The 17,294-nt window shown below is 40.5% G+C and overlaps 1 protein-coding gene across 1 annotated transcript in view; it reads left to right on the plus strand.

Annotated features, from left to right (window-relative positions):
• Positions 1 to 2,111: 2,111 nt before the first annotated feature.
• HSPA4L (heat shock protein family A (Hsp70) member 4 like) overlaps positions 2,112 to 17,294 on the plus strand; it is a 37,495-nt gene continuing 22,312 nt past the window's right edge. Inside the window, exons 1-5 of the mRNA XM_015409699.1 lie at positions 2,112 to 2,351; positions 6,773 to 6,830; positions 8,366 to 8,506; positions 12,983 to 13,105; positions 15,086 to 15,185. Coding sequence (XP_015265185.1) covers positions 2,245 to 2,351; positions 6,773 to 6,830; positions 8,366 to 8,506; positions 12,983 to 13,105; positions 15,086 to 15,185 — 529 coding nt within the window. The 5' untranslated portion in view covers positions 2,112 to 2,244. The remainder of the gene's footprint in view (positions 2,352 to 6,772; positions 6,831 to 8,365; positions 8,507 to 12,982; positions 13,106 to 15,085; positions 15,186 to 17,294) is intronic.

Below are 17,294 nucleotides of genomic sequence, written 5' to 3' on the forward strand. Positions count from 1 at the left end.
AGCTACTAAAGCAAAGGAAAGGATATTGTATCTTTAGCACAGCTAGCTAATAATGAACTAAATTTTGCAAACATTTATAAATCTCAACAACTTTCCTTTGATCAGGTACATTATGATTAAATGTTGATTTCATTTATTCAGATAGTATCTGAATATTCTTACAAACTGGAATGAACACATTATGAAGCACAATAATCAGAACAGGAGTATGCACAATTATTGAAGGACTGGCAATCAGCCTAAATTGTCCAAATTTAAATAGTTATAACCCCAAACTAAAAAGATGGATTCCAGCATAAATTGGCTATTTTAAAAAATGGCTCTTTCATAGGTAAAGAAACCAAGATTATTGCAGCCACTAAACATTGATGGAGTACAATTTTCCCATTGACAAAAAATATAGTCTGTTTACAAAAAAGATTTAGGTGCGAAACCACCTGAAATTAGAGTTTATTCCAGGTTTGGCAGAAGTGGCCTGAGCTCTCTCTCATAACCCACCACCCTTACCTTTGTAGGAATTTCCCGCTGGGAAGGTCAGGACTCCCAGATTCCCTTCCAACTTCTGAGGCCTTGCCTCTGTGTCTTCCACTGCCCAGTGTCTGGACATCATGGGAACAGTTTACTGCCTTGTGCACCCCTGGGGGAATAGCCACTTGCCAACTGCCTGCCTTCCCCTGGCACTCCTTTTACAATAGTGCATCTAAGATGGTGGAGGTCTATGTGGTACAGAGAAGCACTACCATCATCAAAAGTTATAAAGTATTTATTAAAAAGAACATGCTCAGCAGCATACAGGACCAGACTGAGCAAAGGATTAAAAAGAAATGGGTAAAGCACAATTCATCTGTCCCTCTCTCTATATACATGCCCTATCAGATGTTAGAAAGTTACAGATCTCTACATAGTTCTATAACCTTGAAGCTGACCAGGTCACCACAAGGCTAATGACCGCCTTATCCAGACCTATTAAGATCAACTCAGCACCAAAGAGAATGTCTTCCTTCTTCCCCTGAGTTTTATCACCTCTCTTTTCCCCACCCACTGACCAGGTCAGACAGATCAGAGAAGCTTTTCCTGAAATCTCCAGAATTCCTCCCTGAAGTCTCTCTAGTATTTAACACCACCAAATATCTGTTTCCTGCTTGGGGGAGGGGCTTGACCATCCCATTGTGTAGACCTATTAGTATTAGTATGAAGGCGGGCTGAGGTAAGTCTGGAAAGTAACTAAACTGACTTCCCCTCTTCCTGCCTATTTGGGGGGGGGGGGGGATGAGGACTGACTTTTAAAACCCAAAGCTAAGGATTTGCTCATTTCAAACTTCCAAAGAAAAAAATGCTTTTCTTTACACCAGGTCTGTAAACTGGGAGTTCTGTGTCAACAAGGCTTTTTTTCTGTGGAAGCAAACTGGAACAGAGTTCCGGAACCTCTTACAATGTTTAAAAGTTCCTGAGTTTTCAGTATAGAGACTGAAAACTTCATTTCCCTCTTGAGAGTTCCGCCACCTCTTAAAAAAAAAAAAAAGGCCCCTGGTCAAATTAAACATTCGCGCAAATACGTTGTCCATTTAGTCATGTTCTTGTACAACTCACCCCCCCCCGCCCCTTCCCACAGTGGTAAAGATTTGGATAGTATCCTCGAAGTATAAGCAGTTTTGGACACAGTAAGCAAGCGTCGGTTTACCTGTTTTATATTTCTTTGTTTTATATTTGTAAGCGGGGACCCATCCCGCTCATACCGGCATAAGATATATACATAACATTCTTTGTCTCTCTAATCTATTAATACAGTTAATACAACTATTTAATATCTCAAATAAAGTACATTTTAATTCCGGACAGCCCAACGCCAGCTGTTTTCAGGCACGCGGTGCCTATGCGCGAGATTAAAGGCTCAAACGTAGGCGTTTATGGCAGCAATAGCGGCCGATGGCCAAACGATGGCGACCGAGGCGAGTCCCGCCGTTCCCTTGTTCCAGATCTTTCTCGAACTCGGAGGCCGGCCGACTCTGTGCGGAAACTGCCGATGCCGCATCCGGAGTTTCGCGGAGTCCCCGTTTGGCAGCGCGACGCGCTTGCGCAGAAGAGCGTATGTGCCGGTTGGTGGCTGTTGCTCCGCAGTGAGAGAGCGAGACGCGCGAGGAACCGCGTCGCAGCAGCCGAGGGGAGCGCTCGCCCGGGGCCGCCGCACTCGAGGCAAGGCGGGGGAGCAGGAGGGAGAGAGAGCGGACCGCACCCGGCGCAGCCATGTCCGTGGTGGGCATCGATCTGGGCTTCCAGAACTGTTACATCGCCGTGGCGCGAAGCGGCGGCATCGAGACCATCGCCAACGAGTACAGCGACCGCTGCACCCCGTGAGTAGCGCCCCGCTAACCGCCATTCCAGGCGCCTCCCGCCGGCGGCCGCTTCAGGGCCCGAAAGATCCCCCCCCCCCACCCCAAAAAAATACTCCTCCAGCCGCCGCAGCCTCTGCCCCGCCGCGTAGAGCCGCAAGTCGTCGTCTCTCTTGCCTTCCAGGGTGCCGGTGTTGCGGAGCATCCCTCGCCGAAACCTCGAGGGGTCTCCTCGCCACGGCCTGGCGCCCCGTTTACTTCCCCCCATCCTCTCCTCCTCCCCGCAACGGGCTCATTTGAAACGTGCGGCTCCCCCCGCCCCTCCCCGGAACCGCTTACTTCGCCGCTCCGGCATAGGCGCCCGCCGGTTTTCGCCCCCTTTTTACAACGCAGTGAAGCGACCTGATTCCCCCGCCCCCCCCTTTCCAGAAAGGTGAGGAGGCGCTCACTTGGCTTCCTCCCTCTCTTCCTCGCAATGACTGGCCGGGGGGGGGGATCCTCTTTCACGTAGTGGTACTTAATCCCTGCCTTCTTTCAACCTCCCTCCCCCGCAGGTAATGGAGAGCACATAGGAAGGGGGAGCAGTGGGTCTCTCCCCCCCCCCCCAAGCATTCCTCTGGTATTGGCAGCCAGTGTGGTGGGAGTTGTGAAGCTTCCCTTGTAAACATTCCCGTTTTGGGGGGCAATTCGGGCCACGGGGATGTGCAGCCTTTCCAAGGCCGCCCTATGAAATCACCGTGCTGGGGTGAAAAGGGAAAGGGCTGGATGGGAGGGACAGAAGGCGGTGGTGTGGTTTGTTCCTCAATGCGGCTCTCTCCCTGCGCCTCCACTCCTTCTGCCTGACCTGTTTTTACTTGTCCTGTTCTCTCACCTGGCTGTGAGGCATGGGGGATGACAGGCTAGAAGAGACAGAGGGTGTGTGTTGTGCTGGTAATAACAGAGGAGGCGGCAGTAGGTGGAGATGGCTCACTCTCCCTTGTTTCCATGGGTAACAGCCAGGAGTTGTAAATGTGCACTATGTATCTATGTAGTGGTTCCAGCAGAAACCAGGGATTTGCATTATCAAAAACATGCTGATGCTACTGGTTGGCTTGGGTTCTCTTGGGAAGATGATTTGCAGGCTTTGGGAGCCAATGGAAGTTGTAATGTCCCGTTAATCACTTGAAAAAAAGGTCAAATGGTAGTAAAAATGTAGATGAACACATGTACTGGTTTGGAAAGGCCACCATGTGATCATTTAGTCTGGTGTTTGGGGGAGCATAAAGATGACTGCTGATGAGATGGATACTAGGAAGGTTGTATTGTGAAGCTTTATAATACATTTTAAGGAAGGTAGCAATACATGCTGGTCTCTCTTTCTCCCTGTACTGAGATAACTATGATGTTGTTGGAAAGACTTTATCTTAATTTCTCATGAACCTTTGAGAAAAGTTCTCTTCAAAAATCAAATTAGCAGTTGAGACATGCTGCTTCTAAGTATTTTTCTAGATTAAAGTATTAGCTGTGAACTCAGCAGCCTTGAAGATGTTTCAGACAAAAACTTAGGTCCTTCATAGCTTAATTAATGAAAAGTCTGATGGCACCTTAAAGTCTAAAAGATTTATTGTTGCATAAACATTCATGAGAATGAGCCAGTTTAATCAGATTAAACTCTCATATTTTTATATGCAGAAAGAATGGGTTAACAGGCTTGATTTGTGATGTTTTTCACAAAGCTGAAGTATACAAATAAGCATAGTAGTGATTGCTGACAACGGAGATTCCTCGGTTACGTTATGCAATTTAACTATTGAGGTTAAGAAAATTGTCAGACCTGTTGAGCTCCTGGATAATGCTATCAGATATATTGATGATTTTTTTCCAGCAGTTTTCTGTTGGTATTTTCCCTTGAATTTTCTTTGTTGAAGAATGCTGACTGTGATGTGTGCAACAGTATGTTCTGAAAAACTGATGTGATCTCCCACTGATTTTTTAAAATGTTGCCACTGTTTATATCAAACTGGTTTTGCATGTTCTTGTAATGCATTAAACTCCATTGTGGGAAGTAAAAGGTAATTTCCAGGAGTATAACCAGTAGTTGAGTTATGCACATTATGGTCTGATTTTTGTGAGTGTCTAGTGGACACTGTACATAAAAAAATAACACATTTTTCTCCTTTCCAGTGAACTGGAGAGTCACTATTTATTTACTTAATTTAGATCCCACCTTTTTCCCCAATAGGAACTTGAAGTGGCTTATGATGTTTTTCTTTCCTCTATTTTATCCTCATAACACCACTGTAATATAGGTTAAAATGAGAGTAGGACTGGCCCGGGGTTCACCCAGCAAGCTTCTTTGGCAGAGTGGAGATTTGAACCTGGATCTCCAAGATCCTAGTCTGACACACTAACTGGTACACTACACTGGCTCTGCTTATTAATTAAGGCCTGGCTCAGGAGCACTCCCAAGCTCTTAACTTTATCTGCTGCAGAAAACATAACCACATCTAGTTCTAGTAGATCAGTGGATGTAGATGCACATTTGTGTATCTGCTAAGTAGAAAGCTGTGACACTACTTCCACCCACATAGTCGTGCTCCCTGATTCAATTACTACGTATTAGTATCTTTTTTAGTGTCACCTGACTCTCAGTATTCCTCCACAGCATGCTCTGTCTTACTGCTTGGGCTCAGTCCTGCACTCTAAGCTGAGAGTCTAGGGGTCTAGAGTTTAAAAAAATACTTTCCACACACACACACTTGGGACAAGGAACTCCATCCCCTCTCTTTCTAGGATTATTCTTTGATGTTGAGTGTCACCAGCAAGAGAATTCTTTTATTTTCTGTGATTCTGGCTCTCTTGCACTGTAGAAGTCTATGGTTGTACATGTGTTTTATGTGAGAGAGGTGCTTTTGTGCTTCACCTCTATCTCTACCATGACTTACTGTCAGCACTGGGCTCCCTCTGGTTAGAGTAATTTGAGCAGCATTTGGCAAAAAGTGAGTGGGATTCTCCCAGGCAGTCTTCCATAACCAGCTCAAGGATCATGGGTATAGAAGTGCAAATCCTCAAAAGCGCAGATACTTGGAATAATCTATAGACATGCAGACTTTAGGCAGAAAATGATAGAAGACATAATTTGCTAGTAATTTCCTATACATACAAGAGCATTTACATTCCCTTGCATGGGAACGGGACCAAGTCTGAGGAGAGTCTTGATATAGGCTATCAGAGCCTGTTTCCCCAGTCCCGGTATCTTGACACAGGCAGGGTCTGTGCTCTATTCCTCAAAGACTTGACAAGGAACTACAATCCATACAAATGTGTTTATGGACTTTTCTCCAGAACACTGCCTCTGGAAAAGTTTCCTGTTTGATCCAGACAGAATTTAGGGTGCCAATTCAGTTTCCCTCCAAGATGACTCTTGACCATCCAAGCCCTGTTCAGCCTTCTTCCCCCCCCCCCTCCCAATGGAACAGTCTGCTCTTCCCTTAATTTCTGTGTGATTTAGTTTGGTCCTCTTGGAGCTCTTGGTTTACTTTCGTTTTTTATATGCTTAATGGACCTGAAAACGTGTCGTTTAAAATGTAATTCTTCAAGCCTTCCCATGGGCTCCGTGGGCTTGGGGGGGGGGAGAGAAGGCAGTATTCGCTTCATAAAACGCACACACTTCCCCCCCACTTTTTTTGGGGGGGGGAAGTGCGTCTTATGGTGCGAAAAATACGGTATATGGTTTAGCTTAGCCCTTTTTGGTTCATAGTCATATTGTGGGTTGAGTCCCCCCCCCTTTTTTCCCCAGTCTCTGTGTCCTAACCTGGGAAATTCAGTAAGCCAGTATGGTTCCTGCAGGCATACACTCACTTTGGCAGAAGAAAGTTGATAGTACAAAAGAAGAGTTGGTTTTTATACCTCACTTTTCTCTACCCTAAGGAGTCTCACAGCAGTTTATAATAGCCTTCCCTTCCACTCCGCACAACAGGCACTTTGTGAGGTATGTGAGGCTGAGAGATCTCTGAGAGAACTGTGACTAAACAAGCCTAGCGGATCTGAGACTGAGGATACCAAACAGTACCTTGAGTCAGCTTTGCAGAAAAAACTCTGTGGTGTTTGTAAAGTGAATCTCATTATGCTGCCTCATCAACTTCTTAGAAACTTTGCTGAAACTTAGTTACATCTAGTTTTTAAGGGTAGATGAATACACCTGTGGGCAGATGTCATAAATGAACACAGATTACATTTGTGGTTTTAAAACAAAGATACCAGTCAAGCATTTTGTGTGATCATTGTTTATTACAGCATCAGTGTGGTTTCTGCATAGTATTGCTGCTTTGAGAGCACATGTTGCAGCTTTAACTTTGGGTAATGTCAACATATATATTTCAAATAGAAGTCTTCGTCTGCTATTAACTGTTTGACCTTTTCATACTAGTTTGTAAGCTGAGCAACTTTGTCTATCATTTCAGAGCTTGTATATCACTAGGATCCAAAGCCCGAACTATTGGAAATGCAGCAAAGAGTCAGGTAAAAATTAATTTATTGTTACCTTAGTGGGGAAAAACCTTGCTTCCTAGCAACAGTTCTGAAATCTTCATCAGGATTTTTTCTGCTAATTCCAAAAATATTTCCCTAATCCAGGCTTCAGAAAAAATAGGTTTAAAAGGCACAGGGCTTTGAGCCAAAGCCAATGTGAGCACCAGTACCTCAGCAAAACTCATTCAAAACAAAGCAAATATCTTTTAAGCGTATACTTGGTTGTGTTAATTAAATAAGATTGGGATGAGGAGGCTGTTTTGCAAAATGAAATCTTAAGAAGAAGAGCAGGTTTTTATACCCCACTTTTCTCTACCTTAAGGAGTCCCAAAGCCACTTACAATCTCCCTCCCTTCCTCTCCCCACAACAGGCACCTTGTGAGGTAGGTAGATGGAACTGAGAGAGTTCTGAGAAAACTGTGACTGGCTCAAAGTCACCCAGTAGGCTTCATGTGGAGGAGTGGGGAATCAAACCTGGTTCTCCAGATTAGAGCCCCCCTCCCAGAAAACAATTGCTTTATTATAGAACTTATTTAGTAGTTTAATTCATTGTTTCCCTTAAGGATCATACCAAAATTTATATCCCATGTTTCAGTACATAAATGAAAAACTAGAGTTTAAGACAGGGGTCCCCGGCGTGGTGCCCATGGGTGCAGTGGTGCCCTCCAGCACCTTTCCTGGTACCCTCCAAGCATTTTTACAAAGAGGGATGGGGCCAGGTGGGGCATGTTGAGTTTTTGATGTTTATGATATAATGCAGACAGTGGCTTTATGTAAAGTACTTTACCTGTGCAAATAGTGGAGTGATATTCTAAATACACAGTGGTACTCAATTCTGAATAAATGCAATTGGGCTGCACAGCTAAAATGCTTAATGCACCTAACCGGAACTTGTATTGAAGTCATCAGATCTTCTGATTTTTAATAGTAGTTTTATAATCCAGGTGGAAATTGATAATGACTTCACTATGTTCCTGTCAAAAATTAGTCAGACTCTCTGTTGCTGTACACGTATGCAAGGAGCTCCTACCGGCCTTCTATACCAGCTGTCATTGTTACAAGTAATAGTGCTGGTTAAAAATGGCTCAACTGATGAGAGAAGGGCTAATGTAAAGGGGAGGGCCAGGGGAAGAAATATCTTTTCTTTTTGCATAAGTACATTAAATGCCTGCAAAATGAAGACAGATATTGCCAGATGAGGGTTTCTTGGCTAGCACAATATGTATACTTACTTTGGTGTATGCCAGAAAATATCTTTATACGATATGATAATTTTAAAAGGCATCCTGCTAATGAGAGCTTCTACCTAAAATGCTGAAGACCTACTATCAGAATTAGGCATAACCTCAATCCCTGACATTTTGTAGTTGCGTTTCCACCTTGTGTCAGAATTCCAAAGCTCCCCACAGGCTGGAAAGGGTTGCGGATCTCTGGTTTGAGAGATTGATGAAGGATTGCAAATTCAGTTAATATTATTACTATAGCTGAAGTTGAAAACATATTTGAACTTGCTTATGCTTCAACAGATTATCACAAATATTAAGAATACATTACATGGATTCAAAAAACTTCATGGGAGAGCATTTGATGATTCATATATTAAAGCTGAAAGAATCAAACTGCCCTATGAGCTTCATAGAATGCCCAATGGAAGTGTTGGAGTAAAGGTGAGTTCTGCAGCCTCCAATGCAGTATCTACAATTTATCTGTTGGGATGTGCAAAGTAGAATAATAATAAACTAAATCAAACATACATGATCTCTCCAGGTATTTATGGCAGATGCTGAATTTTTAAACAAGGCTTAATAAGGTTGACCCAGGTCCTTCTGGAAGATCTAATGAATTAGAATCAACAGACACCTTTCCAAATAAGTAATTTTCTTGTCCTCTGGTATTCATTCTCATTGTAGTAAAAATGAGCATGCTACAGGATCATTAGTACACTTAATTAATGTACAGAACGTTAATAGGTGTTGCAGTGTACTTAACATACAGTTTTGCATAGGAAATAACATCAGTTTAGAAAAGCCAGTAACAGCTTAGTTCTGACTGAGCAGTTGTGATGTATGTTAGTCGTTCACTTGTCCAAGTAAGTGTACATAGGATTGCAATCTTAGTAACATGACTTTCATTTTAAAAGTATAGTCCATCTTCCATCCTTAGTAAGTGTGGAAAAAACCTCATTTAAACACAGACAGAGGAATAAGACAGTGAAGAGTTATGAGCAGACTCTGGGGGAAGGGAATTCCATCAGCAGAATGTAACTATCTTGTTCAGCTCAAAGGGCTCCCCAGAAAATGTCAGAATACAAATGCAGCATTTTATCATGTGATGGACATGTAAGAAATCAAGAAAATATTCAAAGAAATGCAGGAGATGTTAAAACTTAAGTTTGTGATGGCTCTGAAAAATATGCTATTAAATATTTTACCAAGCTATATTACAAAAATATATAATGAATTATTTAAGTACATGGTGACGGTGGCAAGAGCAATATTTGCAGCAAAATGTCCAGACATGAAGAAATGGAGGAATAAGCTAAATGAATACGCAACAATGGCAAAACTAACATCTTTCATACATAACAGACCTTCTTTAGAATTTCAAGAAAAATGGAAAGCTTTTAAATTATAGAACTGAAAATCAAGAATAAAAATCAATTAAATAGAAGATGATAGAAAGATTTACTGTGCCAAATTGTTATATGGTGTCCCAGTCTGGATTTCTACCTTTAACCCACTCAGTCCAGTCCTGGAATGTGAGGGAACCCTGCACTTTCAGCACATTAAACAACAAACCACGAGGTAGTCTATACCCTCTCTGGTTTTCAGAACAATTTGCCACCAGAATCTCTTTCAACAGTCCCTGCCTTTCCTAAGGGAAGAGATTCAAGCCCTTAGTTGGCATCTGGGGTTTACACATCAGCAGCTCTACTCAAAGATGCACACTTTACTCTTAATAAAGGTAGCTTAAGTGGTCAGCATTAGACACAAGATTTAGCCTTGGAGTTCAGTTACACATCAGAAATAATTAGAAATAAGAATGATCTTTATCAGTACAGAGCCGCCCTGAGCCGTACGGGTAGGGCGGGATATAAATCCCAGAATAAATAAATAAATAAAAATAAAACCAGACTATTAGGATACAAAAATAACAAAAGCTATGGCTATTTGCCTTAACTACACATTAATGAGATACATAGTTACCACTTGGATTGTCCATAGTCCATGTGAGTACCAAGGGATCTTGAGGAGAAATCCCATCTTACACACATGAAATCCAGTTCACAAAGCAGCTCTTTGTTTCCCAAAAGACAGCATTTCAGGTGCAATAAACAGACAATGGCAAGAGGAGAGAAGAGAGCTAAGAGAATCACTCCCATAGTGATCAATGGAATTATACCCCAATCTAATCACAATCAGCTGTGGCCATCAGTGAATCATGAGTGGACAGGGGTGTATGGCCAATTGTTGGTTGCCATAGCTGCATGTGGGGATAGGCTAGAAGTTTGGAGGCCCTGCCTGCAGTCAGGTGACCCAAGCTCCAGCTTCACCATGATGCACGTGACATGGCCCATGTAGCCTTAAAGCAGGAGCCTTGAAGTCTGGCTCTTCAGCTTAGAGGTGTTAAAGAATGTGTGGTTATATGGCATGGCTATTTAGGTTGTTCAGGCCATTTGGTCTGCCCTGGACCATTTGGCCTGCAACAGGAAACAGACAAAGAATGTCATCACAGGAGAAGGCATGAGAAATTAGAAAGCAATATTTCTATACAGCATTGATGGAATGTTCAAGCCAAGTTCCTTATGCGGCCATATGCTTGGAGCTGAATCAGAGACGGCTTGTTACAAAGGCCTGGATTATAACCATTAAATTTTGGGCACACCTCTATTTTAGATGTGATCCTAACAGTCTCGTTATACATATGCTTTCTGAATCTCATCTATCTGATTGTTTGACCTATACTGAGGAGAAAATTTTAGTAATTGGACTTAATATTAATGACATGGTTTTGCTCTCAGAGAAGCAGGCTTTTGCCTTGATTAAGCAAGGACTTATTGATATTGAGATACAAGAACTTAAAATCCTAGTTTCTGGATGTTGTTCCCCACTGTGTTGGGAGCTTTCATCTGGCCCTTCCCTTCCTGAATACCTATCTTGTTTGTGTGATCCTCATCTTCGTAGGGCAGTTATTTTAGCCCGTTTTAATGTTCTCCCATCTATGATGTTATATGGAAGAAATTCCATATACAGATAGGTTGTGTCAGTGTGGGATGAGTGAATTTAAGATAGCAATCATGTCATTTTGCACTGTAAATGTTATGATGATCTTCATGCTGTATTTCTAAAGTCTTTCCTGCTACCTCTGGAGAGTTGATCCGAAGATCATAAAACCTGTATACTTTTAGCCTCAAATAAGAGCGAAGTCATTGAATCTGTAGCAAAATTCCTCGACCAGGCCTTTAGGAGGAGATGTATTCCAGTGTATTCTATTTGGATTTGTGCTGTAATGCCAATAAAGGTCTGTGTGTGTGTGTGTGATAGAAAGGTTTAGGTAATACATGTTTAATAATAAAAATGTTACCACATATGAAGATAAGATAGATAAAATAGAATAAAGAAGAAGGGAATTAAAAAGCTAATCTAAATTAATTCTATTAAAATGTATGATTTTAACACAAATTATAATAGTTTATGCTCAACGATTGTATATGTGTATATTGAAATGGAAATTTAAATTAAAAAAAAATATTGGAGAAGGGTTTCCCCAGAGTGCTGCTTCTGTGGGACAGCAGAGCCCCAGGAACAACATGATGGATGAATCTTCAGTAGAAGGGGGGGATTCAACATAAATCCCCTCCACTTCTGTTAGTGGAAATTTATTGACAGGAAGATGTGTGAGTAAAAGTTGCATATTTAAAAACTGGTTCTAGTTCATTCAGTGTTTCCATACAATATCCTTAGAAACTGACATACCTGGTTTGTTTTCCTGGAAATCTGAACCTCCAAGTTTTGCATAAAAGAGATGGTAATATGTGGACTATCCAGCAGATAATGAAGTTTTGTATAGGATGTGTGACAAATGAAGGTGATATTGATTTGGAAGGTTGCAGTCCTGAAGGATATCATGCTTCCCACTTTTTGAAGGGCGTATGATGCCCACTGACCTTTATGCTCTTAACCTGGGGTTATACTAGATTCAGCTTTAGTGAAACAAGCTACTGCATCTGCAAAAATGGCATTCACTTCGCTTGGAAGATGGCTCGTTACCTTGATTTAGCTGATCTGGCCACATGCTATACCCTACAGTTACGTAAAGACACCTCAAACTCCAATTGGTACAGAATACTGCACGCCAGCTACTGTTCGGCATGAAGTGGAACATGTCGCATCCATTCAGCATATACTTTATTGGTTACTAAACAAATATTGGGTTCAATTCAAAGCTCTGGTCATCACCACCTAAAAAGCCTGTAATGACTTTGGACTCAGATACTTGCATGACCTCCTCTCCTGCTATGTTGCACTGCAGCAGCTTTGCTTATCTGAACGAGGTCTCCTGAAGGTGTCACTCCTCAAATGTGTAAAATCAGCATTGTATTGTAGTCTATTACAGTATTTATTATATGCATGACCACCCTTTTTTACTGCAGTATCCTCTACCTTTGTAACCTCATTTCTTTCTTATGGTATGTCATCCCTCAAACAATGTTGTTGCTTTAAACGGTTCTTAATTTGCATTGTGTTCCACTTCTGTAGTCCTAGTCCTGCTGTATTGTTTATTGGAGGCCCTTGCTGTCTGATTGAATTGCTTTTCATATTTTGTAATCCATTTTGAATCTAAAGGAGAAAGGTGGGCTTTAAATGAAGTTAATAATAATGTTTCAGAAAGCTAAAAAATGTAAGGGTCTCTTCCCGTGTTCTTGATGTGATTCTAAAAGTTTATATGTTTAGGTTTTGTAGGTATACCTGAAAAAATACTGTATGAAGAGTCCTTTAAGACATTGATTACGCATTTCAAGTGACAGTTTTTTACAACATGATTTAATGGGTTATTAAATATAAATATTTTAGAAAGTTGCCTTAAAGTACATACTTTGTTAAACGCTACATTGTGGTTTTTCTTTTGCCCTTGTGTTGTAGGTTCGATACTTGGATGAAGAAAGACCATTTGCAATTGAACAGGTTACAGGCATGTTATTGGTTAAGCTTAAAGAGACATCGGAAAGTGCACTTAAAAAACCTGTAGCTGACTGCGTAATTTCAGTAAGTTGGTAGTTGGTATTGTTGATACTTGGAGCTACATTACTGTAGGAGAACATCATAATGAGAATTGATTTTTAGTTTCCCAGAATTCTTTCTGTTTATATAAAAGGTTGGATAAAAAGTAATTTTAAAAAATGAAACTAGATTTTAGAAAAGAATAAATCAGATTTAAAAACTTAAAATTTCAGTTACAATAATTTAATTTTAAATAGGCTTTTAAGAGCTGCATTTAATAAAAATGTTTTGCACAAGTCTTTTTTAAAATGAACTATGTCCATTTGTTAATTAAAAGTGGTTTTTCTATGTAAAGAGGAAAATGGTCAACAGTGTGCTTTCTGAGGTTTAAATATTTTAAATAAAGTAATGGTATACGTTGCCATTACTGTGAGCTTCCTATTGGGTCCAGACACTAGCAAGTCATTTCAGGCATTAAAAAGTCACCAATGTGGCTTATATAGGTGATCCTGAACTCCACTTACCAGCTACTTGCACCCACTTCTGCAGGAAAGATGTTGACTGATTCTGCAGTTTAAGCTGCAGTCAGGGAGTCCTTTGGGAATAACATGGAATGCTGTATGGTGGGCTGCAGTATGAAGGGGGAGCAGCAAAGATTCATTTCACAAGCTGCAATCTACTTACAATATGTTAAATCTACTACATTATGTGTTAATTATATTCTAATTTGATGAGCAACCTGGAAAACTTGGGGCCTGTAGTTGTGTTTTTAAAAATTCCTTTACTATTTATTCTGCATTATGACTATAGTAAATTACATTCTTGGTATGTGTTCTGCTCTGCAGAAATGGTGGATGGAGTCAAGTTAACAAGCCTTTATTGTACGGGGATGTTGTATTAAAATATTTATGAACTGCCTTTTCTTGTAGCTTAAGGCAGGATATAAGGAAGGGGAGCCCAATGCAGTTCTTTCACACAGTCTAATTTAATGTTAATAAAAAGCAAATTTGCAAATTTTTCAATAAAAATATGTGTGTACTATTTGTTCATGTCTTGCGGCTCTCAAACATCTGATGTTTATTCTGTGTGGCTGTTATGTTAAGCAAGTTCGGCCACCCGTGATTATGGGGTATGTAAGTCTGAAGCAGCCTGTTCTTTAGACTGATAGTGAATTACAAAAACCTATACTTTGTTTAGTCAGTAAACTAATAATTTCTAGAACAAAATATTCTACAAAGCCTTGGTCCAAATTTAAAAACTCAGAGGGCAAGTCAGGACCCAAATAGATTGATAGCAGTGTACTTTCTTGTGTGTGCATATAAATAGTTTCTAAACGACTTGATACATCAGTTCTTCTGCATTATCACTTTTAAATATATTGTATTTTTAAAAATAAAACTAGATTCTTACTTGATTAGAAAACAATTTTATCCTTCCTCTAGAGCACTAATAGTGGCTGAAAGTAAATGTGAGTCTTTGGGTTATTGATAATTGCAAATGTAGCTCTCTGTGACTTCCACCCTCAGTGGCCCTTGGCAAAAAGATGTTGATTGGCTCCAGGTTACCCAGTGAGCTTTGTTGCCTTCAGATTTGAGCCTGTGTCTCATCAGGCACCCTAAGCACTCCACCACACTGGTTCTGTAGCAAGTTATTGTTTGGCTTTTTGGTACTGGTTAATTCCTACATAAAACTTGAATTTGGCTTAAATATAAATCTGTATGTGTAGGTGGATCCTTAAAATACCAAAGTAACTGAAGAGCTCATTTACATTAAATCAGTCCATCAGATTTAAAAGTTTAATTAATTAATTTAAAAGGGCTAATCAAATATTGAATTCAATTATTAAATTGAATATTATGGTTAATAGCTGTAAGTCTGCTTAAACTGAGTATTTTAGCTTTAAACAGTAGTGAACTACGTCTTGCAGCAAGATGATATGTAATGAAGATAGTTTGCTTGTATGAAATTTGCCAGAAAAGAAGGAATGCAATGAGACTTACATAACAAAACACTGTTTTAAAACAGATCCCAAGTTTCTTTTCTGATGCTGAAAGAAGATCAGTAATGGCAGCTGCACAAGTAGCAGGCTTAAACTGCCTCCGTCTAATGAATGAAACTACTGCAGGTAAGCTAGAGACTTTAATTCTTGCTATATAGCTTATGTTGTGTATTCATTGGACTTTGCAACCAAAAAACCCCAGCGTATATAGCCACAGCAGTCAAGGAAATAATGCAGCACCCTCTTACTCCATTTTAGGGCACCTTACTTCTGTATAAACTACCCTACAATGGAGATGATATTTATGTGTGTGATATAAACACAAAACCATAAGGCCAGGATCCACAGAATTGGGTGATTTATTCCATGGCCCCAGATGGGCTTTAGACTTGGTTTTCTCCCTAGCCAGGGCTGCATGGCAAATTCCTTCTCAAACTAGGATGGTCAGTTATTTGGATTGAGGGGTAGCTTAGATCCTAGCCTAAGCAAGAGCTTTGGAATGCTTTCAACAAAAAGGGCATGAATGACACATGCAGTTCTCTGTGTATTTTGAGACATGAGTGTTCATGTTGTACCTCCAATCAGAGAGCTTTAACATGTTTGAAACTAGTGAAAGAAAAAAGACACACCCAATTCAGTAGTGTTGAGTCACTCTAAAACACATAGTTTTAGTTAGGATTAAAAACTAGTTCTGGCTCAACCGTAATACTAAGTTGCAGTGTTGTAAAAAGAGTTAGAGCAGCGGGGTTTTTTTTTTTCAAATTGCAGTACTGTCTTTAAGTTCGGGTCCCCAACCTTATTGAGTGTGTGGGCACCTTTGGGATCCTGGCAGTGTGATGGGCATGGCCACTAAAATGGCTGCTGTACAAGGGCCACTGCAGGAGACAGAGCCAGCCTCAGAATGGCTGCTGCAGTTTACCTTCAGTCACAAAGTAAGGATCCTTAATCTGTGGTGGCTGCTGCCAGAACAGTGTTTTGAAAAATCTGTTCAGCCAATCAAATCGTCATTGGCTAGTCAGAAGCCTAACTGGGCAGCAGGCGCCCACAGGACCACATTGTGCATGTGCACAAAAATGTGGCACTAGCTTGTCAACTTAAATAAATGTAATTTATACACCATGTACATTTTAATGGTTCTTAGCATATGAGCTGTCTTTATGGAATGCATGTACTGTCAACATAAACCCATTGATGTTACTGTCTACCAGTAAAATAATTTGACACAGTCAGACTTCATTGGTGACTTTGCTTTGTTGATTATTACAGGGCTTTGAAATCAGAGTATAGTTTTGTTAGACAATGGTTGCAGGTTTTTTCCCCACTGATGCTAATTGTAATTTTTTTTACTTCAGTGGAACTGGAATATGTCTTTCAATACTAGGTAATGATAATGTTGATGTTACTATAATAACCATTCGCTTCATTATTTTTAATTAGTCTTTCTGTGCACTTTTGAATTTCACAAGGTAGCAGTACATCACTAACCAATCTTTCCTCAACTAATTCAGAAAATATACTGTTATGGATCAAAAAAGTACTACGTGAGCCTTTCTGAACATAATTGATTATGATGCTTACTTTAATGACAGCTCATTTATCTTACAGACCTTGAGCAATGTCATACTAGATACAACAAAAAATAAGTACTTTAAATAGCCAACCAGTTACCGTGTTTGAGATCCTTTAAATTTAATTATGTGAGCAAAAAAAAAATTGGCTACAGCCAGTGTAATTCCTGTTGCGAGATTCTGGAACCCAGGACTTTTCTTGGGACCCCCCCAGTTCCCCTGAGTTTTTTCACTGGTTGGGTGGAGACTGTCAAGGGACTGAATCTAGTATAGAGAGACAATGGTTCTTAAACAAAGCTCAATTTATTCCATTATACACTCTTAAGAAAGAAAATACTTTGTAGCATTTCAATATTCAACACAGAATATTTCAACCCAATACTTAAAATAGTGCACTTGTATAAAACTCAGAACATTCTAGACTAGCCACCAAGGTCTCACATGGATCTGTTGATGGCCAACCCCAACCATTAGTAAACCAGAGATATATATCGTTCTTGGACATATAACTGGTAACGTACCTACTGACGTACTACTATCATGTTGGACTACCATGGATGTGATGCAAGCCCAACTAGAACTGACCCAATACCAATCCAAGTCCATCCCCTTCTTTCTATCTCTGAAGTCAGGAAGCTCACAGAAAGTCAAGGAGGGTCAAGGAAGC

The sequence above is a fragment of the Gekko japonicus genome, unplaced genomic scaffold (assembly GCF_001447785.1).
Source record: "Gekko japonicus isolate JY-2015 unplaced genomic scaffold, Gekko_japonicus_V1.1 scaffold108, whole genome shotgun sequence".
NCBI classification, from domain to species: Eukaryota; Metazoa; Chordata; class Lepidosauria; order Squamata; family Gekkonidae; genus Gekko; species Gekko japonicus.